General features: G+C 40.6%; 2 protein-coding genes across 5 annotated transcripts; both read right to left on the bottom strand.

Moving 5' to 3' along the window:
• Window positions 1-670: 670 nt before the first annotated feature.
• Window positions 671-10,954, bottom strand: slc35e4 (solute carrier family 35 member E4). 4 transcript variants are annotated; one of them, XM_034709468.1, is made up of 3 exons: window positions 10,745-10,954; window positions 8,263-8,876; window positions 671-3,560 (listed from the first exon to the last, which is right to left on the bottom strand). In XM_034709468.1, exons 2-3 carry the CDS (start codon window positions 8,855-8,857, stop codon window positions 3,028-3,030), a joined length of 1,128 nt encoding a protein of 375 aa, XP_034565359.1. In that variant the 5' UTR covers window positions 8,858-8,876; window positions 10,745-10,954; the 3' UTR covers window positions 671-3,027. The 4 variants fall into 4 exon arrangements, with proteins under 4 accessions (XP_034565359.1, XP_034565360.1, XP_034565358.1 ...); XM_034709469.1 differs by lacking the exon at window positions 10,745-10,954 and adding an exon at window positions 9,603-9,756; XM_034709467.1 differs by lacking the exon at window positions 10,745-10,954 and adding an exon at window positions 9,586-9,755.
• A 1,399-nt stretch (window positions 10,955-12,353) lies between these two features.
• Window positions 12,354-26,757, bottom strand: LOC117830656 (oxysterol-binding protein 2-like). Its single transcript, XM_034708858.1, has 14 exons — window positions 26,267-26,757; window positions 24,555-24,760; window positions 20,673-20,923; window positions 19,288-19,456; window positions 17,880-18,000; window positions 17,711-17,777; window positions 17,469-17,606; window positions 17,128-17,373; window positions 16,895-17,015; window positions 16,387-16,490; window positions 16,026-16,121; window positions 15,468-15,652; window positions 15,144-15,364; window positions 12,354-14,531 (listed from the first exon to the last, which is right to left on the bottom strand). Exons 1-14 carry the CDS (start codon window positions 26,425-26,427, stop codon window positions 14,389-14,391), a joined length of 2,229 nt encoding a protein of 742 aa, XP_034564749.1. The 5' UTR covers window positions 26,428-26,757; the 3' UTR covers window positions 12,354-14,388.
• Window positions 26,758-27,048: the final 291 nt, after the last annotated feature.

Below are 27,048 nucleotides of genomic sequence, written 5' to 3'. Positions count from 1 at the left end.
TCAACACAGAAAAGATTCAATCTGCGAGTCTTAATCCCTGAGAAGAAGTTCTGAGATGAATGGAATGATTAAAGGTTCATTTCGGGGAAGACAGGATCAGTTGTGATTCTGTGTTGGCCGGGACAGTATGACTGCAAGTTACGGACTTCAGAGCAGTGAGGGGGATTGATCGTTTAGAATAATCCCTCCTAATTTAAATAGATAATAAGACAACACTATTTACTATATACATAAGTTACATAAGTACACAGAGAGAGAATAGATCAAACATAACTGACCACATAAAAAAAATGATAATGCTTCTAAAATGTTTGAAGTGTTTGCGCTATGTGTTTGTTGATTGTTAGAGTTCTTGTTTTTGTTTTCTTCTTAACTCTGTAAAGCCCTTTGAATTGCTCTTTGTATGAATGGTGCTTTATAAATAAACTTGCTTGCCTTCTTTTATTTATTTTTATTAAGATAAAAACTTCTTTCATAGCCTTCAAATGATCATTAAAATGTTATTGTGAGTTCACACATTTTATAAGATCACAATGATTAAAGTCATCTAACAAAGTCAAGGATTGTTTTTTGCAGAAATGAAGAGTTGTAAACATAAGCATGTGTTGAATGAAATCAAAATAAGCATGGTGAAACTTTGACAGTGATAAAGACAATGACTCAGTTAAAGTTTGTTGTTTTCCTTATTGTTTATTTAACCAGTCTGTTTTTTTTATTCAAGCAGTTTCAGATCATGTGTATGTATCGCCCATCTCTTCCCCCTCTAACAGAAGCACCTGTGGCTGCTAACTGTTGGCATCAAACAAAAAACATTTGACAAAATGATCATGGATCAAACCACTCCTGTCTACAGTGTGTCCAAATAAGGCATGAGGCAAACGTTTCATTCTTAAACCAGCACAGTTTAAACCATATTTGACTATAAAAGACATAAATATCATAAAATAACTATTTACACCCGACTAGCTTTGCAAACAATCAAAACCAGTATGTACACAGGAACCATACGCTTTGAGGGCGGAGTTTTTCGTGCCTCGTCAGTGCAACAGTTGCTTTGCCTGCCAAAGTCTACAAGTTTGTACTGATATTTAAAAACTGCGTGCGTTTTAGAATACGTCCAACATGTGTGTTCTGATAATTCTTCTAGAACTGAACACAATAAAATCCATCATTCACATGCTGCAGTGTTAAGTGGATGTTAGAAAGACATAAAGGAAATCATCTATAAACATGAGGGCATACCAAGTCCTGTTTGACAGCTGAGGTATTAAAACATGTGAGAACAGAGACATGACCTGCTGTACATGATCCTATGGCCTTGAACTAAAGTTAGCTGAAACACTACTTATTATCTTTAAAATATTAAACCAAATGAACATGGTTCATCTGTCTTGCATTAATTGTGGCTGAAACCTGATTTGTGAAAAGCAAAATGATATTATGGGAATTTCAAATGATCAGCCCTGAAATACTAAATCAGAGCTACATTAAATAGTCTTTTTTTTATGGCAAGTTGTATTTAATGTGGCAGGTGCCTTGATTTATTTATGGCTTTGTTGTTAGCTGTTGGACGTGAGAGACATTATCTCTGCCATAATCAGAACAACACATGACAGCAAAACAAAAAACAAAGCTTATAAGTAAACATTTGGCTTACCATATACATGTAGGAGGGAGTGCACAGCTGGTGACAGACACCCAGGCTCATTTAAAATGCTTTCAGTTGCATCAGCATGCTTTTTTCTGCTTAGTAAACCTGACTTTTCTCTGAAGAAAGAAAACAGGACAAACTAGTAACGGTTTATGTAACCAGTGTGCATGTGCAAGACACTTGAGGACCAGAATCTACAGCATTACAAAGCCAGTGATTGCTATGGCCATTCAAAAATAAATATCTTCTTCCACATAAATATTACAAAGAGGGGGGAAAATATATTCTTCAAAAAAATAAAATCATGTCAACAAAATGCTTCCAAATACTGTGAGGGAACAGACTGTAACACTGCCCAGCAGAATTAAGTTGCTCAAGAAAGACAACTTTTTCAAATGTTACCCACAAAAAAGGAGAAATTAAATGTAACAATTGACAAGGGTTAGGATTTAGGAAGCAACCTTAAAAGGCAGCTCAATTTTCTTTTCCTCCTCTCTTCCACTGGGAAAAGACGGCTAAAGTTGAGTGTCCCTCCTTAGAGAACTCGTGAACCTAATTATGAAGGAGCGCTGCAGTGAGCGCACCGTTGTGAAGGATGGAAATAATTGGACTAATTCTACAGAGAGCGTCTTTTCAAGCTGTATGAGAACAAAAAAAAATTCTAGGCCCTTAAGTGGGAAGCCACACTGAGGTTCTTAAGGGAGGACAAAACACAGAGCTCAGACCTCTTATTAAAAAATGTGCTTCAGTAGAGGAAAGAGGCGTCTCATTGCACAGAAATGTTGGCTTCATCCGTCATTGTAACTTCAGCAGTCCTTTTATTCAACAAGCTCCCCGCTTCATCTAGCAAAAATAAGCTGCCAAAAACCCAGTCTGTTTACCATGACGGGGCCAGGTCAGTATCAGGTAACAGTACCATGAATATATTTCTAAAATACTAAGTGTGCGCGTTCAGATTTGAGGCTCCCTTCAGCCTAAAGTATTCACAACAGCCACCCAAACAGTGATTAGAGCCCTCTGTCAGTGAGAGCGTTTTCACAGTGGAGTAGTATGAGTGTCAGTGTGAATACCTCATGAGGTACCAGACAGTTAAGTGTGCTCATGCATGCATATACCGCTATAGGCTATGTCGTAAGAAGGATTTACAGATGAAGGAGAACATTGAACCGTCACCGCCACAATTAAAGGCAACCTTTCCCCTCTGCAGACTCCACGTCTGTGTGACCACAGGAAAATAAAATGGCACAAAAAAGGAGGTAAAATTAAAAAAACATCAGTCAAGTGATGATGGTCACACTCCTGTCTGCTTCTCTTAAAGACGAGACACTTTATCATTTTAACCTTCAACTTTTTATTCTCCCCTTCATCCTTTCAGTTCAGTCCATCTTATCTTCCGGTTTCCTGTCCGTCCTCTGCTGATGATATGCTGCGTCAGACGCACAACCTTTATCCAAGTCCTCTCCACCCGCAGCGTGAAAACCCGTATGTTCAGACTCTTTAGCTTTGGCCCTGCGGGCGTCCAGAAAGCTCACGATAAACTCAGAGTTCTGATAGATAAGCATACCAGACAGGGTCAGCACGGCGCCGGCGCAGCTGAGGGTGGACAGCTCGCTGCCGAACAGCAGCTGAGACAACAGCAGGTTTCCCACCACGCTCAGGTTGCCGAGGATATGCAGAGTGACGGCCGAGGTGAGAGTGATGACGCAGCAGCTGGCCAGGTTGTACATGACTGAGCCAAGGCAGCTGAGCAGGATGAAGACCCACAGGTGGCAGTCGTAATGCAACGGGGACTCGATCATGGCCCAGTTCTCTAAAGCCAGAGCAGCCACGGCTAAGATGCAGAAGCTAGGAATGGACATCAGGTAGAGCAGGAACACAGAGTTGATTTTCTCCTCCTGGAGAAGGATACCTGAGTCAACAGAAAAACAAACACACTGGTTACAAACATGAGAGTTCATCGAGCATTCATGTTAACTTTCATCTCCTCGGTCTGGACTGGAGACTCTCAATATATCATGTGCATTACTAAAATGTTTCTTTCTGTGTAATATTTTGGGACGCTGTAGCAAAACGAGGAATGACAGATGGATTGAAAAAGTGGGAAACTGCACGCCAAAAAGTGGCCATACCATATGCCAGTAGTTCTGTGCCTTATGCCTGTTAGCCTGGCCACTAAAACCAGTCAGAGCAATCAATAGCAGATAAAATGCAACAGCATAATACAACATTACATGCAGCTCAACATCCATGCCAATTAGGGATGTACACAATTAATCAATTATAGATTCTTTGATTGTTAAGATATTACTTAAAACACATGTTTTTGTTTTCAATTTTCTGTCACATGGAACAAACTTCATGTGGTCTCATACTACATTCAGCTATCAGGGAGGTGTTTGAAGTTTAAAGCATGTTTCGATGTGAATCAGCTGTTAAGGTGTTGCGCACAGTGGAGACCCTCAGCTGGGGGCTATGGCTGTGCGTCAAGTCTCCAGCAGCGCTTCTTAAAGAGGATCATTACACAGCTACTGCCAACAATGACGCAGACACGAAGGTTGACAACTTTAAACAGGTCACTTCCCCACCTTTTGATACAAAGCCAACAGACGGGTGGGAATTACTAGTACGCTATGTGTGCAGAGCAGCAACATCAGATCCGTCTGAGCTTTTCTGCAGCTGGACTGATTATGACTCAGTTGCGCTCCCGGCTGACACCTGACCGAATACACATGTTTATTTTTCTCAATAAGAAAAAGTAAAAGAAAACTGAACTCTGTGAGTCTGAAGCACTTTTCTGTTAGTATTATGAGCCTTCACATTATAAGCCTGTGTCCACGGAGAGTATTTTTATGAGCCTGATCGTTGATAATCAGTGTTAAACATGTTGTACCCGAATATCCTAGACTACCGGGGGAACTGGCGCACTAACACACTGGGATCCTAGCTCATCCCCTTCCCCCCCCAACCCCTTCATCACTTACTTTAACTCTGCCTGTCCTATTAAAATCACTAACCATAGACCTTTCTGGAGTCCCTGAGCTCCATTGTGTCGTAGATTGCCGTAGACGTCCTCCTGCTGCAGACGTTCTGGACTCCAGCTGATACGGACGTACTGGACTTCAACAGCTTCTACTACTCGTCTCATCACTATCACCTCTCTCTCTTACTCCCCTCTATCTGTCTTTCTAGACCCAACTCAGTCCAGGCATGAGGTCTGTCTAACATAAGTCTGGTTCTGCCTGAGGTTTCTGCCTGTTAAAAGGAAGTTTTTCCTCACCACTGTAACTTGCTAAATACTGTGATGTGCAATGCTCATGATGGATTAAGGTGGGGTCAGACTGAGTCTTACCCTGTCTTGAAGTTGGGTCTCTGTTCATAATGTGACATAGAGTGGTCTAGAGCTCCTATGTTTGTAAAAGCGTCTTGAGATAACGTTTGTTTTGATTTGGCGCTATACAAATAAAGATTGATTGATTGATTGATGTACCGTCAGTTAGAAGCAGTTCGTTGCTGTAGAAAATATAATTTAGGGTGAAAAACATATTTGGTCTTGTTTTTGACATGAGAATAATAATGGTTTTTTTTAATTGAGTAATCGATAATTGATAGTTAACATTTCCCCAAAATTGATCACAGAAAATACTTAAAATGTACATCCCTAATGCCAATCATAACTGTGTCTGTTAAAACGACTACCTCCACGTTGAAAGCGGCAGGTTAGCCATTTAAGGTATTTCTTCAAAGGGAAGGTTCCCATGATGGAGGTTCTACCTGCTATTGATAAGTCTGACTGGCTAACAGGCTAGCTCCCAGCCAAGACCACATTACTTTTATGTCATTACAGAAACACGTAGACATTCCTTTAAATACATCACTGTGTTGCATTTATAAAAATTGTAAAGTAGCATACTGGTGGCATAACGGTGAGGGAACCAGCACACTGGTGTAGTGTGACCAGTGACATGCCGTAGCACCACTGGCATCTGCCGCTGACCTACTGCCATGACGTCTTTGTGGCACGTCATTGGCCACTTCTCAATCAAGGCACGGCTGGAAAGAAGTGATCGAGAGCATGAAAATAGATTTCTGAATCCTGATTTTCTCGTCCTTTGCTTTGCTTGTTACTGTTCAACTTTGGCTTTGAAGCCTGAGAGATATCAAAGAGCTGAACTCACCTTTCTCAACTAAATATTCTACTCATTGGAGATACAACTTATGTGACACTGTTTGTTTTCTTGCCTCAGCTGTTTTGAGAACATGAAGTTCTTCACGGGACAGTTTAAACAATAGATGCTACTGTTTTTCTAGTCAAAATAACTGCCTGTTGACAGGAATATGGAGGTAAGTTATGCAAAGCTCCTGTTTGAATACCTAGAAGTCATATGCTTAGATACCTGGGAACATGATTAACAGAACTCACATGAAACCTTTGTTTTTGACAGCTTGGCGCAAACACTGTTCAGTATGTTTATGGATGTAGAGCACCACACCTGTTTCAGTTCTTTGCTGATGTCAAATAAAAAAACATGTGCCTCGTGGAAGTGTGTCAGAGAAACATAAACTAACAAGCCAAACTGTTACAACAACGAGAGAGAGAGGGGATGAAAATAGCTGGCTGAAACTTGAGACAGCATCGTGGAACTCGATGTTGACCTCATGTTTGTAGTTGAGATTAAAAATAAAATTAAAGTGCAGAGGCTTAGATCTGGTTGACCTATAAAAGGAACCCTTCAAATTAAAAGCAGGACTTTAATGTACATTTCTTTGTGTGTTTATATAACCTACACCCCCACAGAGAAAAAGGTCCAAGTTTAAAACACGTGCAGTAATGTGCTGCGGGGTCACTGAGCAGCTACACTGGAGAGTTAGTGGCTTTAAACTGATGACCCGACAGTCACAGGACTGCCTCTGTAAGCGTGACGTGCCTCTCTGATCCTGCAGGTATGCAGCAGGACATTTTTCTGAGAAAAACTGAAGATCTGCTTTAGTGTTATGTAACTTATAAAGGCCTCTCTCTATATATTTTTAGAAGCTCATTACTTTTTTCCCCTCTCTGACAACTACTACGTTGTTGAGACTAATGACGTTACAGAGCTTAATCCCCTGCACACACAGAGACCAACCAACTACTTAACTTCATCCCACAGAGAGCACAGAACATTAGATGAAGGAGGTACTAGATAAAGTAATGAAGGTGATACTGAAACCAATGACATCAAGTAGGGACAATTAAACTGTCTCCTTTCTGGGAAGTGTTTCATACTGAAGCTACACATCATGTTTTCATTTCTAACTCTGAAAAATAAAGCAATAAAAAGGTCACAGCCTTGTTCCTCTATTCGTTCAGTGATTTCTGAGAGCAGGGGCGATTCTAGGATTTGATGTTTAGGGGTGCCGAGCATCCAGACTGCTGCCTGACCAGGCAAGATACATTTCACTGTTTTGTACATTTTAATGCAATTTCATTCCCACATTAGTGAAAGAAAAGTATCACACTTTTTGGGAAAGTCTGTGACTAAACCATCACATCTGATAAAGGTTATTTAAATGCTGAGCCACAGCAAAAGAGGAATGGATTGGAATCATAAAAGAAACATATGGTAACCCTAATTTCTGGGGAAAGACAACTCATTTTGATACAGCAGCTCCTCAACATACACATAAACAGTATGTATGTTTCTGGAGTAAACCAGCCCCCTATAGTGAGTACCAAAAATACCAAAAACTGACATTGGAGTTATTTTTTGGACTTTCAATTGAAATGCAATGCACAACATGTAAAACACATTAACAGAAATTGACTTTTTCAATGTTTATATCTGCCTTTTTCCTTCTTGTCTGTATTATATCATTTGATAAGTCTTGAGTGCCACTGTTCTCTGTTTGTTTTCTTACCTGGCTCTTCCTGATCTTGCACTCTCTCCTCTCCTTCCCCTTTTTAATCTCTCCCTCTTTGGACTGACAATAATATACTAATAGATTGTATTCAACTAGATGACAAATTACATAAAAATTAAAAAATACTACTAATAAACTAATAATACTAATACTGCTGTATTTTTGTTGTTAAAATATTACGTTTCAACCCAGTACTGTATGGTTTTGAAACTTTTCTAGCTTGTTAAAAAGGACATGCATAAAAAAAAAATAAAAAAAAAATCTCAATTTTTAGGGGTGCTGGGATTCAATTTAGGGGTGCTTCACTACCCCCCAAAATGGGCAAGAAACACCTATGGCTTAGACCAAACAGTCTAACACAACAGAGCAGCATGTCACAGGATGTGTGGAAACCCTTCCCATTGCAACACACAGACACATGTTTTTGTTTGTTCCATGTTCCCTTGGAAACCTGAATATGTTCCACCTAAACGTGCGGGTGTGTCACTGGATCACTAAGATGTTCCAGGACTGCAGGCGGCTGCGGTGTCCCAGGAAGATTCTAAATTAAGATCTGATGTCTAAAGTATGTGATGAAGTTGAGAGTTGAATAAAATTATAGATTAAAAATATTAATCTCTAGAGTGACGGCTAGGAAATAAAGAGTTAACATCAGTAAGAGGGGACAAACGAGACAGAAAACACTTGTGTGACTAAGCGTAAGTAGTACTCACTCTGCTGAATGGACTTGACACCTCTCAACATGGTCGCTGCAAATACAAAGAAGCAACCGGTCTGATCAAACTGGACCTCTCCCATGATGCTGAAGGACGCTCCCAGGCAGATGGGCATCATGGCTGTGTATTTGATGATGTGATGCTGCTTGCCCAGGATCAGCGTGGAGATAGCCAGGGTAAAAAGCGGCGTGGTGGTGTAGATCATTTGTGCAAAAGACAGCTGGACATAGTTCAGACCCATGTTTCCAAAGGCGATACTGGCACAAAATGTCAGACTCAACCAGAACACCTTAGATTTTGCGCTGGGGGTCAGGTCCTGCTCTCCGGCCCCTTTGTGGCGGACTACCCTCAGTTTGATGAGCCCATAGTCCACCACTATGGCTGTCAGCATGTGCAGCGCTGACAGCAGCAGAGGGTACCTGAAGTTGTAAACGGCGAATATCCATTTGTTGAGGCTGGAGATGGTGGTTCCTGTCACCAGCCAAACAATAACAGCTGAAAGCAGATGGAGCATCTCTGCGGGTGGCCTCCTCCTCCTGCCTGGGTCTTGCAGGGTCGCCTCGCATTTAGAGAAGCCATCGGCGTTGATCATGTTCTTTTCATTGTTCTCTCTGAAAGGGAAACACATGTTGAGTCCGTACCTCTCATCGTCCACAGCAGAGCATTTATAAATCAGTCAATTCTGGGTAAGAAGTCTCCGAACACCTAGCGACACTTATGTCTCCCTTCTGGTGCCAGTCAGGTCTTTGTTATTCTCTAAACCTGTCTTTTTCAGCACCGCCTACAGCTACAGACACGTGTTTCTATTTTGCATGTCGGACTGGTTGTGTAACTCACCCTGCGCAGGCAGAATGACATATGCTGGAGCAGGCAGGCAGGAGGGCTGGAACACAGTCCGCGCCTTCTCCTCCACGACGGGGACTAAAGGGATTGGTTATTATCCTGCACCAAAAATCCCAGCACTGTAGTAAACATCATGGGGCAACTTTGGCACTGGATGTGTCTGTAACTGAATCGTTTTGCCATCAAACAGAAAAGCAGCTCCGCACATGAGTTCTGTTTTTTATACAGTGGCTTTAAATAGCAGCTGACTTCACGCTACAGAGATCTTGTGATACCCTTCACCGGGCACTAGGACGTAGAAAAACCCTGACAACTCATAATGTTGTTCCAAAACAGACATCGTGAGTCAGGCCGCGGTTACCGTAAAGTCTGAGTTAATGTCGCTTCATGCTACTCAGCGCGGGAACCGATTCATTAAGAGCACAACTCGGTGTTTCTCGGTAAATTACAACGTGAAGGTGTGTTAGTATAACTCACCTCTGCTACCGACTGACCTGTCACTTGACACCAGACAGAAGATCTTCTCTCAGCCGTAGCTCTCAGCTCCAGGTTTGAGATGCTGTCATGCTAGCTAGAGATGTGACGTTCGCGAACGACTCGGTATTTTGAACGTCTCTTCTAAGTGAACGATGAGAACCGATTCGCAGTTGCGAGCCGCTCATTTCGGAGCCGTTTTTATAGGCAGATTGCCCACGCTGCCTTCACGTGTCACCTGCGTGCCCCATGAGTCTTATTGTCTACACACTTTGTTATTATTTACATTGTTTGTAAAGTAGTTCATGTGTAGAACTTGTAAAGTAGTTCATGTGTAGTAACACCAGGTGGGGGTACAATTTTGCATTCACATTTTTAAAATGTCCTCATTTTTATTCTAGTTGTATTCTATTTTTTATATAAAAAATATTTATTCTTTTATATTATTTTTTTTTACATTTTTTCTATATTTTTAAAATGTTTTTGTGTGGAAGATTTTAAAGTAAAGTTGTTTTGCATGGAAGTTATCTGTAGCCTGCGTAGTTTTTATAGTTCCACAAAGTTTTTTAGGTGAGGGAAAATTCAAAATAGTGATCTCACTGTCAAAGCATGGAGAGATGGCACCATCTTATTGAATGTTTACAATGCAAAATTGAATTATAATTAATATTTCAGAATAATTCCCACCAATAGAGTTTATTTATTGGTGGGATGTGTAAGTTTGAATTATTCTGATCCAAATCTTATTTTATAACTGCTACCAAAAAACGAGTTATCCCTGGTTGACTTCTAAAAAATAAATACATATAACAATGAGCCAAAGAGCCAGTCTTTTGAAAGCTCCTGGAAAGAAACGGCTCCTCAAGATCCGGTTCCCTTCAAAGAGCCATAAATCCCATTGCTAGTGAGCTAACAAGTCTCAGATCAGTAGAGATGGGATTTATGGCTCTTTGAAGGGAGCCGTTCCTTTCAAATAGCCGTTCAAAAGACCGACTCGTTCACGAACGTCACATCTCTGCTTGTTAGCTAACGTTCAGCTGTTCGCTACAAAACAACCGTCAACGTGACTTCCGCTGACCCACCGTCACCCTCCATTCAGTGAACGATACACCACAAACACCACAAACCCTGCCGCTGACATTGTCTCATATAGCGCTCTTACCTTATTCTTCGACGTGTTACCGTGACAGCCCTGGCAGCATCCCCGAACCTCCGTCAGTCGGTCAACGTACTGTCAGCCGAATCGAGGAGGAGGACGCGCTACAGTGTAATTGGATAGTTTATTTAAAGGGCAATGACACTCATTTAGGGACGATAACGAATTCCGTGCTTGGTGCAACCTAACTTCAACCTCCTGTGCAGGGTTTGAAGTGTTGGAGCTTACAGTCCCTGACAAAAGTCTTGTCACTTATCCAAGTTGTAGGAACAACTAACAACTTAAATTATAGTTGATCAATTGGAGTCAGAAATGGCTCATATGAAAGGAAAAGCCCTCTACATTATTTTTTATTTTGCAAAATAAAGTTTTTTATCATTCTTTGAGTTTTTTCATTTAATTAGGTCAGAAAGGTCAGATTTTGCTTGGACAAAAGTCTTGTCGCATACAAAAATAATGTAGAAATTAAACTTTACTTTGAATACACAAACATGCTACAATAACATCAGAACATAAAGTCATGGTGCCTTGGAAAAAAGAATCAAGATCTTGTATGACTCCCATGAGCTTGGAGGACTGCATCCATACGTCTTTGCAATGACTTAAACAACTTATCAACAAAGTCCTCTGGAATTGCAAAGGAAGCAGTCTTGCAGGACTCCCAGAGTTCATCAAAATTCTTGGGTTTCATCCTCCAAACCTCCTCCTTCATCTTACCCCAGACATGCTCAATAATGTTCATGTCTGGTGACTGTGCAAGCCAATCCTGGAGCACCTTGACCTTCTTTACTTTCAGGAACTTCAACGTGGAGGCAAGTATGAGAGGGAGCACCATCCTGCTGCAGAATTTGCCCTCTCTTGTGGTTTGGAATGTAATGGGCAGCAATAATTTCTTGACATTTCAGGCTGTTGATGTTGCCATCTACTCTGCAGATCTCTCACACACATCCCATACTGGATGTAGCCCCAAACCATGATTTTTCCTCCACCAAACTTGACTGTTTTCTGGGTGAATCTTGGGTCCATGCAGGTTCCAACAGGTCTTCCGGAGTATTTGCGGCAATCGGGATGCAGTTCAGGCGATGATTCATCAGAAAAATCAACCTTCTGCCACTTTTCCACTATATCCTTATATGACAAGACTTTTGTCCAGCAGTGTAGAGCCTCACATGGCCATGAGCCATCAAATGCAAATAACGAATAACGTTTCTGACATCATATAAGGTGTTCTAGGTAATTTTTGTCTAATGCAAATAACCTCATATACATGTAAATGTTCTTTGTATGTCTGAAACTAACAGTGCAATAATGAAATAAAAACCATGAGAATTTAAATCGTATTTAAATACGGATAGCAGTTACGGTGATTCAAAATTAGAAATTATCACAAGCATAGATGAGAACGAAGGCAATACTTTTCCTGTTGCATTGCTTAAATTCACCGCAGAAAAAATAAAGGTGTTAAAAAGAAACTCAGAACAGGGACTGTTATCTCATAGATACAGTATATGTCTGTGCTGGACATGTTGACCAGTGTTGAAGGGACTCAGTTGATGAGTAAATTCTGGGTCAGAAAACTTGAACAACATTGGTCCGACATTAAAAAACACCAAAGTGACAGCTTTATGTTTTTATTGAGCTCAAAAATGTCAAATTTCTGAGGTCATAGGGCACAAAAGGTGAGTTCACATCATGTTTCAGTAAGAGTCAACAAACAATTATCTAGGTGAAGAGGCTTTTCACTACATAAGTGCTTCAGCACTCTAAAACCATGCATAGCTATGTGTTACCATGGAAAACTTTGAGTCTATGAAGCATGTATTTTTCATTACCTGCAGAAAAACGTTATATTGTGCTTGTTCTGAACGACACCTCACTTGCATCGTAAATATTATACATACTGTATCTTAACTTCATTTGGTAACTTAAAACCATCATCTTTATTTCCCCAACATCTCATGAGCTGGTATACAATCTTGACTCCATTAAAATGATCTATACACAAATAGAGTTGAAGTGGCGACCAATATGTGAATGTTCAAGTAATGTGAAACAATAACTTCTTACAGCGACTATTAATAGTGATACTATCTCTATTCATTTCTTGCTATAAACAGGCAAAAAAATCAACCATCCAATGCATGTACGATACACGGGAAGCTGAAATCTATTCATAAGTTGGTTAGATATAGAATGTACATTCACTACTCATCTACAATAGTGCTTGCTTGCACAAAAAGCCTTAGCATACGTTATGCTAAGGCTTTCTTTAAGTGGTTTTCTGATTTCTGTGTATACATCAGGTTTTATCACATGACAATCTTAAACTAACTGAATAATGTGGATTCAACTTTTTTGCTGCATAAAAAACCTTCCTGACCTGGGACTTTTTCAAATTCTCAAGTGACCATGTAGTTATTGCTAACATGAAACAATTTAGTGAAAGAAACCCTTCACAGGACCAGCCATTCTTATTGTTTCAGAAAGGGATAACAAGTTTGTTGCTTCTTACCAAAATATTTAACTTGATATTTTGAGTTTAATTTTTACTTAATAAAATACAATTCAATTTGAAGTATTCATGCAAGTACCCCTGAAGGAAAGATTGTATCTTTAAGCTGCACTACATCTTTCTGTTTTGATGCAGTGTTTACAAGAGACTTTATACATCTTCACAAAATTAAGGCTAAAATTAACATTTAGCACCAAAATAAATCCCCCAGGTTAAGCAGGTTTACATTTCAGAAGTTCAGTCATGAGAAATCTAATATAATATATATCTGATACATAGAGCAGTGCAGTTTATGTTTTGGTATCCTGACTTTAAATCCTCTGTATGCATCAGCCACTAAAAACGCTGGGTCCTACATCTCCCACAATGCAACTCCAGTTAGACCCGCCCAACTTCGCAAACTCCAAGAACTCCATGCTCTCAGTTTGTAAAACAGGCTGTCTGTTGTGAATTTGTACAAGTTCAAAACGGAACATACATGTATACACTTAAAGATACTATTTTAATCTTAAGAGGGAGAACAGCAAACATCTCCAGTGATCAGGTGGATCAGACGATGGAATTCTGTGTGAGAAACCTTTTAGCACATGAGCATGAGTTGTCCTATTGGGGTCCTTTTAAAAGCTTGTGTCTGTGTCGGAGACCAGCATGAGGAACACGTTGTACTGGCTTTCTGGAGAACAAGACATTCAGTACTTGCACCAAAGCAAATGCAGCCCCCCTTGTCTCCGAGTTTCACTCCCCTACTAAACTAAGTGTGTTTGGCGCAGGAATCATGTCTTTGTGAAGCATGTGAAGAGTATTTATGCTCCATAGACACACATGAGAACTTTATGTGCTCTGAAGTCTAAGTTCCCTGCAGTGCTGAATAAGCGTTTACACAGCACACATAGACTGAGGCCATGCATTCTGCAAACACAAAGTGTAACAGAGCAGAAGAGAGGAGATAAGTAGGTGGAAACAGGAGCTGTTTTGTGCTTCAAATTCCAGGAGCTACGTTAAACAGCTGGTTCACTCTCACACAGACACACACACACACGCACACACCCAAAAAATAGTCCTTAACGCACAGGGTTTCCTTACATGAAGAGGAACATTTCAGCGTGTCTGATGACACGTTGTGAGAGGAATTCACGTCCTAAAAGATCTCAGGACATTGGCTCCAGTCCTGTCTGTCTTTGGCCTCCCAATAGCCGCCCCGGTACATGTAGGTGTGTTCTCTTGACGAATCATCAGTCCTCTTCTCAAACCACAGTGGCTGGTAACCCTCGATGTCTTGCCCTAATGACCAAACCATATAACAATGATATAAAGGCTGTGGCTTGAAGGGAAAAATTACAACTCTGTGAGAAATAAGCTAAATCTGAGTGACCAAAGTTGTATTTGTCAGTTTCTTTTGACCTCACATGTTCATTCAAAGAAACAAAGAAAAAACATTGAAGTTGTCAGCATTTAAATAGTCTTTATCTTAAAACTTACTCTACTTTGAATTAAAATGTGTGTCTAACTCACCCTGAAAAATGACTCCACCCTCAACATTTATTTATTCACATCTTAAAGATGCAAACACTTTTTGTTTAGTTAGCTGCAGGACAACAAGATGCCTCTTAGTTCACGGAAAAGGCTCCCAGCCTATCTGAATTTTATTTGTCAAATCCAATGTCAGATTTCACACTAGACTGGTTTAATTTATGTTTTGGTATTAACACTGAATGCACCTTATAGCTGAGCCTGGAAAGAATGTACCCCTCTAGAAATGATTGAGGGAACAGTGCATGTACATCTTTCTGCAGAGGGAAGCTCAAACATCAACATTAAGATAATAAGTACAATAAGTAAAAGTTGACAGGGACTTCATTCCCTCCTTGTTTTTATTGGTTTCCTTGCTCTCACCTTCATCCAGTGCCTGTGTTGCTTGTGCCTCCCTTCTTTTCCTCTCCAGCCTCTGACTCTCCTCCAGCCGCTGCTTCTCAGAGTTTGCTTCGTCCCACAATCCCGCCTCCATCAGACGCTGGTCCGGCCGCATACGACTGTCAGTGGGAGCAACGCCATCCTCTGACTCGTTTAGAGTCAGAGCCAAGGAGGAGAAATAGTGCATATTCTCTGCGTTGTCTCTGGAGATCAGAAGCAGATAGCTGTTAGAAGATGACAGGGATGGCAGAGGACAGCTTTCAAAGTTGAGGTGGAGATGTGTTAGATGAGACGAGATAAACATACGGTAGAGGGTATTTCTTCCACAACAGCTTGGGCTGAAGAGTCTGATAAACTGTCTTCTGTTTGCCTTCTGATCCCCCGCATCCCTGGCTGCTGTCCACTATTTTGGCACTCTCCATCTTGTCGTCCCACGTCCCTGACAGGATGTAATGTGCTGTGCCCTCTCTGTCCTCTACTACTCCTGTCACCTGGAGACACCCGAGAAGATGACACACAGTTAGAGATCAGTAACACACATGCTCTGACAGCAAGGCAGTAACATATTTACTGCTGAGTCGTTTTTTACTGAATCTTTGTACCCCTATCTGGACAGCTTTCAAGGTACAGACTGATATAACTCCAGGAGGGAGACATCTATTTTTAGTGTTTTTCTAAACAAATGAAAGAGGACACAGGGAAGGTCAAACTTACTAAGAACAGATATGAGGCAAGAGATGCAAAATCTGCTTGAAGAATAGATTTTTTACACAGGCTTGTGTAGCTTTGTCTATTCAGTCTTCCAGTCAGTGCATTAGTGTATGATTTGAAACAATACTGCAAGAAAAGGAACAAAAGACTCACTTTACGAGGGACATCTCTGGAGAAGTAGCTGTATGGGGAGAATTTGAGACGGCAGGTGTCCTTTGTCGTGTTGTTTACAATGTCAATGTCTCCAGACTGAAGACAGAAATGGAACAAAAGACAACAACAACAAAAAAGAAGTCACTTGAAGAGTAGGTAGAAACAAGATACATTTCTCAGTAATGTTGCAGGACAGGTTAATTAACATTTTTTCTTTCTGAACTCTAATTTTCTTTTATGTTGACTAAAATGAAAACTAAAATTGTACAGGTCATAGAACACGCCCAGACTCACACAAAAAGTCTGACAGGTTGTGGTTATAATAGTTGAAGTGAGAAACTGAGACAAGAGAATGGCCCACCTGATCAATCCACAGCTTCCCCACAATAATGTTATGCACTGTTGAAGTCACTTTGCTCCACACATAGTGGTTTCCATTTGAGTGGAACTGCAGGTGAATGTTTCCTGCCATGAAGAGTAAAAGGACACAAACATCAATATGGTGCACATAATTACTGTTTCATAAATACTTCAATATGGTTACTATAGGATCACACCTATCTTTTTTTTTATTAAGTCATATTTTCTGGCACTTTTGCCTTTTGTTGGATAGGATAGCTGAAGAGTGACAGGGAGTAGGGATTGGGGGAAGACATGCAGCAAATAGCCAAGGCTAAGAATCCGACTAGGGACCACTGCAAGGACTGTAGCATCTGTGTATGAGGCTTGCGCTTAAACCGCTATGCCAACAGCGCCCGATCCGACCAATCTTTTGCATGCATTTACATATCCCACTTGTAGTGGTGTGTATTATACATTGTACTGGACTTCAAATAGTTTGTTTTTCAAAATGTTTGCTTGTTTCTTACCAAAAGGCATGACAGAAATATATTTCCCACGAAACTTGCTATCAATGGTGATGTGCTGCCACAGAGTCCATCCTCGCTGTGATGTCACATGGTGGGCAGCAGCTGGTGGATGATGACTGACCTGAGGATGAATGAGAGGAAATATACACATCAAAATGTATTAAGACAAAGATAAGAGTCATCTTCACTATGGGGTAAACCACAAGTTTCTTTAGTAAGGAGATTTGTTTCACCTGCTCACAGATGGAGCGATAACCATACTCCTCCAGTCGGTCCAGCTCGTACGTCTCCCCCAGCAGTGGGTTGAAGGGCTTGGCTGTGCGATGGACTGTGGTGGAGTAGGAGGAGACAGAAAAAGCAGCTACCAGGCACATCTGCTCCAGAGAGGAGTCGCAGCGAGCTGCCCGGTCCAGAAGCTCGCTGTACTCCAGATCTTCAGTCAGACGCTGCAGCATGGACAACGGCTCGTTGAAGTTTACCTGCAAACAGAGCAGAGAAGATGATTCCATATTTAGAAAACCTATTCACTCAAAACTAGATTAAAGCCAATTTGTATTGTATGTGTTTAACATACAGGCATGGGTATCCTGGACAGGTCTTTGCCGATGCAGTTCTTCATGATGCTCCACAGGTTGAGGGAGTAGTTTGGTTTGTCAGGAATACGGCTGCGTCTCGTTCTTCGTAGCTGCATGTGGTTTGTACCTGAGGTATCCTGCGACCAAAGAAGGACAAAACACTCATAAAATGATGCAACAACAATTCAAAGCAATGACAAAATTAGTTTTATCTTAACAACATAAACCTGCTGGGACCTACATTCTCATTGTGACTCCAGTCATTGGACACTCCTCCACTCATCATACTCTGATTACTCCCTGAGCGCCTGAGGGAAAGCGACAGCACAGTTTAAATAAAGATCAAAGTTAAATGCCTCTGTCTGATCTGAAACACAGCTCTGAGGTTATTCTGCATCGGAATGACTCACTTGTGTTGTATGTTTCCACTCGTAGTAACAGTTATGAATGCAGGGGAGTCCTCCATGGCATCAAAGAACTCGGCCTCGTCATTCTCATCACTCGCCTCCCCCCCCTGAGACCGCTCCACACCTACAGCAACAAATAAGGAATGCACAGGTAGAAGCTGTCTTCAATCCATAGATAAAAAAATGTTCTACATGGTTGAAAAATCCTCACAATGTGACAGAATATGATGCATAAGTATCAAGTAAGTACCGAGTAAGCCTTAACTCAGGTGTTTAATGTGCAAATGTTGCAGAATGATGTCATATGGCTCATAAAAGTGTAAAAGATAATATAAATGGTTTCCAAACTTCATGTTTGTTTGATAAAAAACGATTAACAGGTGATCCCTCATTAACATTCATTGTAAGATACTTAATAAGGTATTTGATTCAGGCTCTCTAAACTTATACTAAATTAGCATTCAACACAAACCAGACTCATAGTTTAGGAGGGTTGTTTGGTTTGGAGCGTCTGTCACAGACATGCATCACTTCTGCTGGCCAGAAGAGGGCCATGTTATATTTCTGTGAGAACACACTAAGGAGACAGAGACTCAGTTTACAATGAAAAATGACATGACTGCTGCTTGAGAGGTTGATACACTGACAGCTGTAAATACAAGCAAGAGCATATGGAAGATTTGTATGGAGATTTAATCAATTGGATGTAGAGTAGAGGTGGTCTGGGTGTCCTGGGCCAAATTGAAATACTGACTTGTCTCTGAATCCAAGGTAATGATGACAACAAGTAGCAACAAGCAATGTAAAGAAAGACAGATTGGGTGAAAGTGTTGGTATTTTACATTGAGGTGCTTGAAAATGAAAAATAATTCCACCCCCTTGTTGATTCATCAAGGGAAGGGGAGACCAGAGAACACCATAGATAAAAGTGACAGACATGGCCTGCAAACAGACGAAAAAGGCAACCCTCATAGTTTATAATAATTCAGCGCAGAGAGGATACAGTTGTTTGACACCTTTGACGGAGGCTACAGCCTGCACTTTTGTTGATAAACCAACCATAAAACTTGAGGGGAACATGAAGCTTTGCAGTGAAAGCATGTTTTCACACCACACTGACACTTTGTCCATTGACACCTGCTGCCTCTCTCTCACTTGTCCAGATGAGCTTTCTCATCACATTTCACTCTCTGCTGCAGGTCTGCATCAAAGTTTTACTCACATTTCTTTGAAGAATGTATGTACATGTTTGTTTCAGTATGGAGCAGGGATGTAAGATCTGTGGTGACATGTGGAGACCTGTTCTAATGCAAACTGTGCACTCTTGTACTTACAGCTGTTCACTTGTGATTAATTCAGTTAACAGATAATACCACTTATGAACAGCGCTAGACGTTGTGTTGTTTCTCACCTGTGTATGAGGTGGGATTCTCCCTCCAGGCTCTCTCTAAGCTGTTGTGCTGTTTGGCTAACTGTTCGATGGTCTCCTCCAGATGGTGACGCTGCTCTCTCTCATACTGCAGGGCCTTCTGCCACCTCCGGCTGTGAGATTCAGCTACGTCCAGAAAGTCACGACAAGCCTGAGGTGTGAACACAACACACATTTAAGAAAGTTGCAGGCTGACCCCTCAAGCTGCAGTTCCTCATTAGGAGAGGCATTTGCAGCTCATTGGTGTTTACAGAGTGAGGAAAATTTTACTGCTCAAGGCTTTTTCTTCTAAGTCTCTAGAGACAAAATTGAGATTCTCACTTCAGCCTCATTCAAGTTTCAAATTGTTCTCATTCGTTTCTCATTCGTTTCTCCTAAAATTCACTAGGAGAAATAGTTGAGACAATAACATGAGTCTTATTTGAGACTTATATGAGAGATCTCATTAATGGCAAATTTTCTTCTTTTTTTTTTAAATATATTTTTGGCCTTTTTGCAATAGGACAGCTGAAGAGAGACAGGAAATGTGGGGAGTAGTGAGCGGGGGGGGGGACATGCAGGAAATGGTCGACCGGCTGGGAATTGAACCAGCGACCCCTGCGACAAGGACTCTGGCCTCTGTATGTGGGGCGCTTAGACCGCTAGGCCACCAGCGGCCAAAAGAATCCAACCCTTTAATTTTAATACTCTGAGTTAGTCAGCTCTTTTTCGGCCTATATTCTAAATAAATCGTCTGTCATACCTTTTATGAAATCGCTATCTTTTGCAATTTCTCTCAAATATACAAAATCTTTGTGAAGTTGTTTAGTTCCAAACAGACTTGTAAAGGAATGACCATATTGTGAAGTTAAAGAAGAGATAATTTGACATCTAAATAGCTGATGCAAGTGGTTCAAATGTTTTAATGAGAATTGTAAGTTTGTGGACAATCACTTTGAAATCTTAATTTTGCATGTTCATGAAAAGATGAGCTCAGGCTCTTTCTTTGCTCCATCTGATCTCAACTTGAGACACAAAAACTGAGTCTGACAAAAACAAATGGATGAAGTTGGATTGAGACAATTGAGAGAGCTCCCTGATTTCTCCACCTGAGCTCAAAAGGAGTCACAAAATTTGAGAAATACCTGAGAATCATTTAAGATTTTGACGAGATCTCCTTTTGAACTGAAAGGGAGACTAAGCTGAGACTTTTGGAACTTTTTTTCTGGAGGCAAGAATGAGAAACAGGAGACATAAGCTATAGTCTAATTTTGCTTTCAAACAGATCTCATTGTTGTCTAGAAGACATAAATGAAACACTTTTGAGATCTCCTCTCTAAATTTCCTTTCCTATGGGGGGTGTACTGGCCTGTACAGTATGAACTCACATTGATCATAGCATTGGAGGTGATGCGGAAAAGGGTGGCTCGCTCATTAACAGCTTTAACTCTGTCTGTGCTATCAACAGATCCACGCAGATCCTCAAGTTCGCTGAGGGAGCGCTGGAGGGCGGCGCCGTGCTTCCCGATCAGCTCATTACAGGTGCTCAGGTCATCTAGCTTGCTGGCCAGACTCTTGAGCACCCCTTGGGTTAGGGCTCGATCTTCCTGAGGTCCAGGGCCTTCATCCCCTGAGTCATCTTCAAAGGGAAACAGCGTAGAGATTACAAGAAACTTGATGTTATTAGAGGATCTCAAAGCTTTGTTTGTATAGGGTTTAATTATATAGTCTAGTAAACACAACATGGGAATTTAATGTCTCATTATACTCTTAATTTAGACTTTGACAAGTTTAAAGAGTGTTTGTGCAGAGCGGATGGAGGAAGATAATAACTCTTCACACCCCTGATCCCCTACACCCCCTTCCTCTACACCATCGGAAAGCTGTGAATGAAAACCGTTGCCCTGGAAACGTAGGCCTGTGCAATCAGGAGGCTGGGCTATTTTTAGAAAGGAGAAAAGGGAGGAAAAAAGGATGACGCATTACCCTTTTCCTCCTCTCTTTTTCCCTCTCTACCCCTTGTTGGCAGCTGAGCCGTTGGTCTCGAAGATACGGAGCAAGGAGACTAGACTGATTACTTGATAAAATAATAGAAAAGTATTACATTCATTTCACCGTCCCTTCACTACTTGACCTTTTTCATTATTTAATGTAAAGGCTACTTTTTATATCTTTCATTTTGAGAATAAAAAACGTCAGAGTCAATGACATTTTCCTCTATGTGCTTGTTCCAATAGTGTATGTAAGACAAATTCAACTAAAACACTCGTTTTGTAATATTTATTTTTGTTATTGTATATTTTGTATTTAACCTGAGACATTTGTAACTAATCCATATAATTTTGAAAGACATTTCAGTGCTTAATTCTTGAATATTGCTTGTTCACATATATTTTTAAATCATGGACCTGTCTGGAATTCTGCAGGTTGGAGAGCAAATTGAACCCTATTAAACCCCCATCGATGCCATTAAAAAAAAAAAAGCCTTACTGTCATTAGGAAATATTTAGATAACAGCTGGTTTCATCCTCAACACAGTTAAAAATGTCAACACAAGTAATCCAGCTTTAAAAAAAAAGGCAATGCCTGCCTGCATCATATGTAATAGAAATTTTCTGGGTCAAAACATTTTTCCCTCCCTTGGAGGAACAAATTGCGTGTGTAATCTGAAAACTCCCGAACATGTTTGCTGAATCTAGGCCAGATTCTGCCATGGTCTGTGAGTACCAAAGCGGGCAGACGAACTACTACACTGGTTTAAAGAGGGGAGAGGAATCAAAACAATCTGAGCAAACTGGATTAAAAAAGTCCCAGGAGGAGAAGATTAAAATGAGAGGGTGAAAAAAAAAACCCTGCAGGCATGTGTAATGATTTCATGACCCATATACAGCTGAAGGAAAATGATATTATGACTTATTTTACTCAAGTTATGAAAACTATGTATTTAAAATGCTGCTTGTTAAGGTTTGCTCTTATATATATATATATATATCAAACAGCACCCATATACAAGCACCATTTTGGATATTCATATATATATATACATACATTACGGCATTAACAACATACATGTAGCAGGGAGGCTTAGTCGTCTGGTCTGTGTACTGAAGAGTTATTTTTTCACACAGGACACCAGAGAGTCTGAGAAAAATTGGTGACTCATTGTTGAATCATGAAAACACACCCACAGGTGATGGAGGAATAACTAATATGGACACAGTGTGGGAAGAGAGAATCAGAGTTAAAAATCAGGAGATTGACTTGAAAGCTTTTGCATTAGTGATGACACAAACAAAGCCTGACTCTAATATGGTCAAAGCTTTCTGAAGCACAACCTGACATCACTATTTCCTCCTGATAAGCACTCACATAGTGTATCAAAGGTGCATCATGGATTTCATTGGGCTCCAAGGAGCTTCATTTTTTTCCCACAACAAACCTATATATGTATATATATGTGTGTGTTTCTAAATGCTGTTGTGAAAAAGACCAGACAACTGCTGCAACATCCACTTAATTACTTCTGATCTAATCTACTTCAGGTCAGTTCAATTGCCCTTCTATTACTGCCTCTGAGCCCATAACCAAAGGGCTCATACAATAATAATCTGTAATCACATCACACACTTCATCACAACACATTAGTGCTTAATGTACTCCCACATTCACAAAAGTACAGAAGTTAATCTGTTTTTAACTGTGTGAAGCAGAAACTATTACGAATACCTTTTCAATAATTAAATAAGTAAATCAGTTAACACACACATTCATGCAATGGTATCTGTAATATATATTATCAACTGAAACAATCATGAAATATTCCATATAAGTAAAGTCTCTGAGCTCTGAGTAATCTCAGAGGGAACGTAAGGCTGTTTCAAATCTTCTTAAGAGGCTCAGCTCGTTAAATCCTGTTTAGTGTTTTAGTTGTAATCACAACCAGTGATCAACGGCATTGTTATCCATGGTGAGTTGAGCATATCCGTCATGGTTTCCACATGCTTACATGGTCAACAGAAAACACTGATTTGCATTTTGCAGGTGCAAAGCCTTCACTCAGCAGAAAAGGGTGTTTAAAGGGGCACACCTTAGGAGAGGCTGCATTAGAAGCTGAAATTACACTAATCATCTCCAGAGAGGTAGGCTTTAAAACAAAGGGACATACCGTAGTTAGTATGACATATCTGGCTGCTGCTGGTGTGTAAACACTGTTCTGCTGTTCTGCAGTGACTTTGAAAAAGACTGTGCAATTTTTTTTAAATCAAAAGCATAATTCAAGAGAAATCCAATCCTTATGTTAACCCGGACATTTGAACTGATTAAAGCCAAACTTTGTGAACTACATAAACAAACACACTCTTTACAAAAGCATAAAACACATTTGCATGCAGGCATTCATGAAAGCACACACAATCTATTTAAGTCCTAATTCTGCGCTTGGTTAGATAATTCACAGATTACTTACAAGGTGACACTCATTGAAAAGGCGGCCCCCGTGTCTCCCTATTGTCCACGGAGTGTATGCAGAGAAATATTTTCAATGAAAACCCTCACACCCTGTCTCTTTCTCTTACTCCTCCTGCTACCAGAACGGGAGGAGGAGTCTAGAGGAAGGTCATTTCATTCAGCTCGCACTGTCGTCATACTGAAGGAGACAGGGAGGGAGAAAGGAGACAGAGTGGGAGGGAGGTGGGAGCTGCGTGTTCATCTGTGCATATTTGTACAGAAGAGAGGGAGGGAAAGAGAAAGAGAGGCAGAGCGAGAGAGGAAGAGAGGGAAAATGCAGCGCTCTTGTTTTTTTTTTCTATTAAACATCACTGTGGCGTGGCTTATTATGTATATTATATACTATTATAGACTGTAATACTATTACTTCATAGGGTTAACAAGTTAAGAACGATAGACATTTGTCACATTATAACAATTAAAAATATATTTCAAAAATCACTCTTTTACTCAAACCTTAATTGTGCATGTTATACAATACTGCCCTCTTGTGGCTAATTCTTTATATAACAATACAGGGAACAAATAAATAAAATATGCATTTTGCTAAGTGGGTCTTGGTTGCACAAGGCTTCATTCAGGTTACATCTAAAATTAGTTTGTCTGCGTCAGACTCTTAAGCGAATCATGTTGTTCCTCTGAAGCCCATTTTAGGGGAATTAAGGATGTTTAAGAATGTTTAATTTACATATACATCTTCAACATTAAGACTCCTATTAACAGAGGCATACAGGTACCATAGATTGATTTAATGTCTGCCCTACCTGAGTGAGGCATCAGCGGAGTGGCATGGGCTTTTGCTTGCTGCAGGGCTGACACCCATCGCTGACACTCTCCATCAGAGGTGGCCTTCATGTGGTAGTTTCTTCCTCCGCTTGTTAACACAAAGTGGCAGGTGTCACCCACCTCAATGTTTGCTGTTGCAACAGGAATCGTGCCCCGGCAGGTGTGTGCCATCTCCGCCTGAGTCCTGAGGGACAAAGCAGATGGATAAAAGATGAGGTTAATGGTGGAATGTGGGTGTTAAACATGCTCAAGCTTTCAATGTTGATGCTGTGCCAAACTTACAAAATAGAGCACATATGTTTAAATGATTTCAGGGGGGTATGATGTTAAAGCATGATCTTAGTAAGTTTGTCCAACCAATTAGCTTCAGTGCTTAAGTCTTTCTGGACTAGAATATTTAGCCTACATTTATCATGAGGATCAGCGCTCTGAAATCAATTCTACGCAATGGTCTATATCATGAATATTTGATGTCAGTGTTTTTACTGTTGTTGTTAGAGGGAAGTCATGTATTTTTCAAGGTTCTACATGTAACATATGACAATAATAACATTAAAGATTAATTAATATTAATATAATATTATTATTATTTATTATCCAATATTTATTTATACAACTAGGTTACAGTAAAGGATGTGTACAGTCTTTGTCGTGAGAGTTCAACTCTGGTAAGATAGCTTTAACAGGCCAACTAGTTAACTAGTTAACCTATTACAATTCTTAGTATAACATAGTATGAAATAAATTTAAATTATAATATCTAAGGACACTGAAGGTAACTCAGGTGGGCTGTAGAGTAAACTTAAAATACATCTTAGTGGGGCGCTGGTGGCCTAGCGGTCTAAGCGCCCCACATACAGAAGCTATAGTCCTCGTTGCAGAGGTTGCAGGTTCGACTCCCAACCTACTACCATGTACTGCATGTCTTCCTCCACTCCCCACATTTCCTGTCTCTCTTCAGCTGTCCTGTCATAAAGGCAAAAAGGCCAAAAATATAACTTAAAAAAACCAACAAAAACATCTTAGTCACAGGTGTTACTTATCGTCAAATTCATCTTAAAGCTGCTGTTTGTAGTTACAGAGTAAACATCTGTTCAGAGAGAGATAGACTTCAAATGTCAACACTATCCCTCCCAACCAGATTTCCTCTTAGTCCCCAAACACAGATCGGCGTGCGTTATCATGATAGTGCCGGACTCATAACCGATCAGAGGACGTAGTAGGGGCCGCCCCTTAACCAATCAGAACGGAGGATTGGAGATGAGCTATGATTGGTCTGTCATAACGGGAACTAATAACATTGCTTGATACAAAGGCATTGGAAAACATAGATTTCACAATAATCTCAAATTACTTAATTTACTGATGAGTACCGATGGGCATTATGACCTTTTCTCCAAACCCAGCAGAAAAAAAGTATAGTTTTTTGCATCATTCCTACCAACAGCAGCTTTAATGGCTATGACTCAGGTGGTTTTTCTGTGCTAAGCTGGCATCATTCAGGGCACTCCCTCTCCATCTAGATACTGTAAAAAAGTTTTAAATACTCATTAAAAACTGGGGGAATACCATAACCCTCACTCTTATTTTTACCACTTATAATGTGAACCTTTGTAAGGTGTGAATCCGCCTGAGTGAAAAGCTGTCTCGAGCTCTAGAACCGGTCTTAGTAACCCTCAGGTACCGTTACCTGTAATAGGACAGCAGGCCGTTACTGAGGACGAACCACCGTCTCTGGTAGCCTTTCAGGTAGTTGGTCCATTTAAAGAGCCAGCCTTTGTAGGTATCCGCACAGGGCAGGAGGATCCCCGGGAGAGTCGGGGAAGGCAAACTCTTCACCAGCTCGTTCATGTCCTCCTCCCGGGCGGTAGCGTTACTTCCAGCGGGGTGGGATGGAGGGTGAGACGGTGCAGGTTCTGGAGCCTTCAACAGCTGTGAGGTTAGCTAGCTGCACTGCACTGGATCCTCTCCGCCAACGCTACTGTTAGCTTGCAGCTGTTTGGTGAAGCTTTGTCACTGTCCACATTACCTTGAGATAGTTGTAAAAATACCGGGACAGTTTTTTTTTGTCAGATTAAGCTGCATAACATCCACTTTATTTCATGTGACTGTACAACGAGTGAGCCTGCACTTGCACTGCGTGTTATAATAAAGCCTGTGGATGTGAGAGAGAGAGAGAGAGAGAGAGGGGGGATCATGATGACGTCCTTATCACAGGATTGTAGCATATGGGTGCAGGTCTGTGTGTGTGTGTGGGTGTGTGTGTGCGCGCGCGTGTGTCACATGGCATTTACTGAGATTTTCTACATCACTGCAAGAGTGTAATGGAAGAGGAATAATGCCTATGATAATGCGGTTCAGTTGTCAACCATTAAATAAATAAATGAATGAATGAAAGAATGAATTAATAGATGAATAAAGAAATGAATAAACAAATGATGAAAACATGACAGAAGAACCCCCTTTCAGGGG

Source organism: Notolabrus celidotus, chromosome 19 (genome assembly GCF_009762535.1).
Source record: "Notolabrus celidotus isolate fNotCel1 chromosome 19, fNotCel1.pri, whole genome shotgun sequence".
NCBI classification, from domain to species: domain Eukaryota; kingdom Metazoa; phylum Chordata; class Actinopteri; order Labriformes; family Labridae; genus Notolabrus; species Notolabrus celidotus.
The sequence above is the reverse complement of the archived record's forward strand: the minus strand, read 5'-3'. Positions and strand labels throughout refer to the sequence as shown.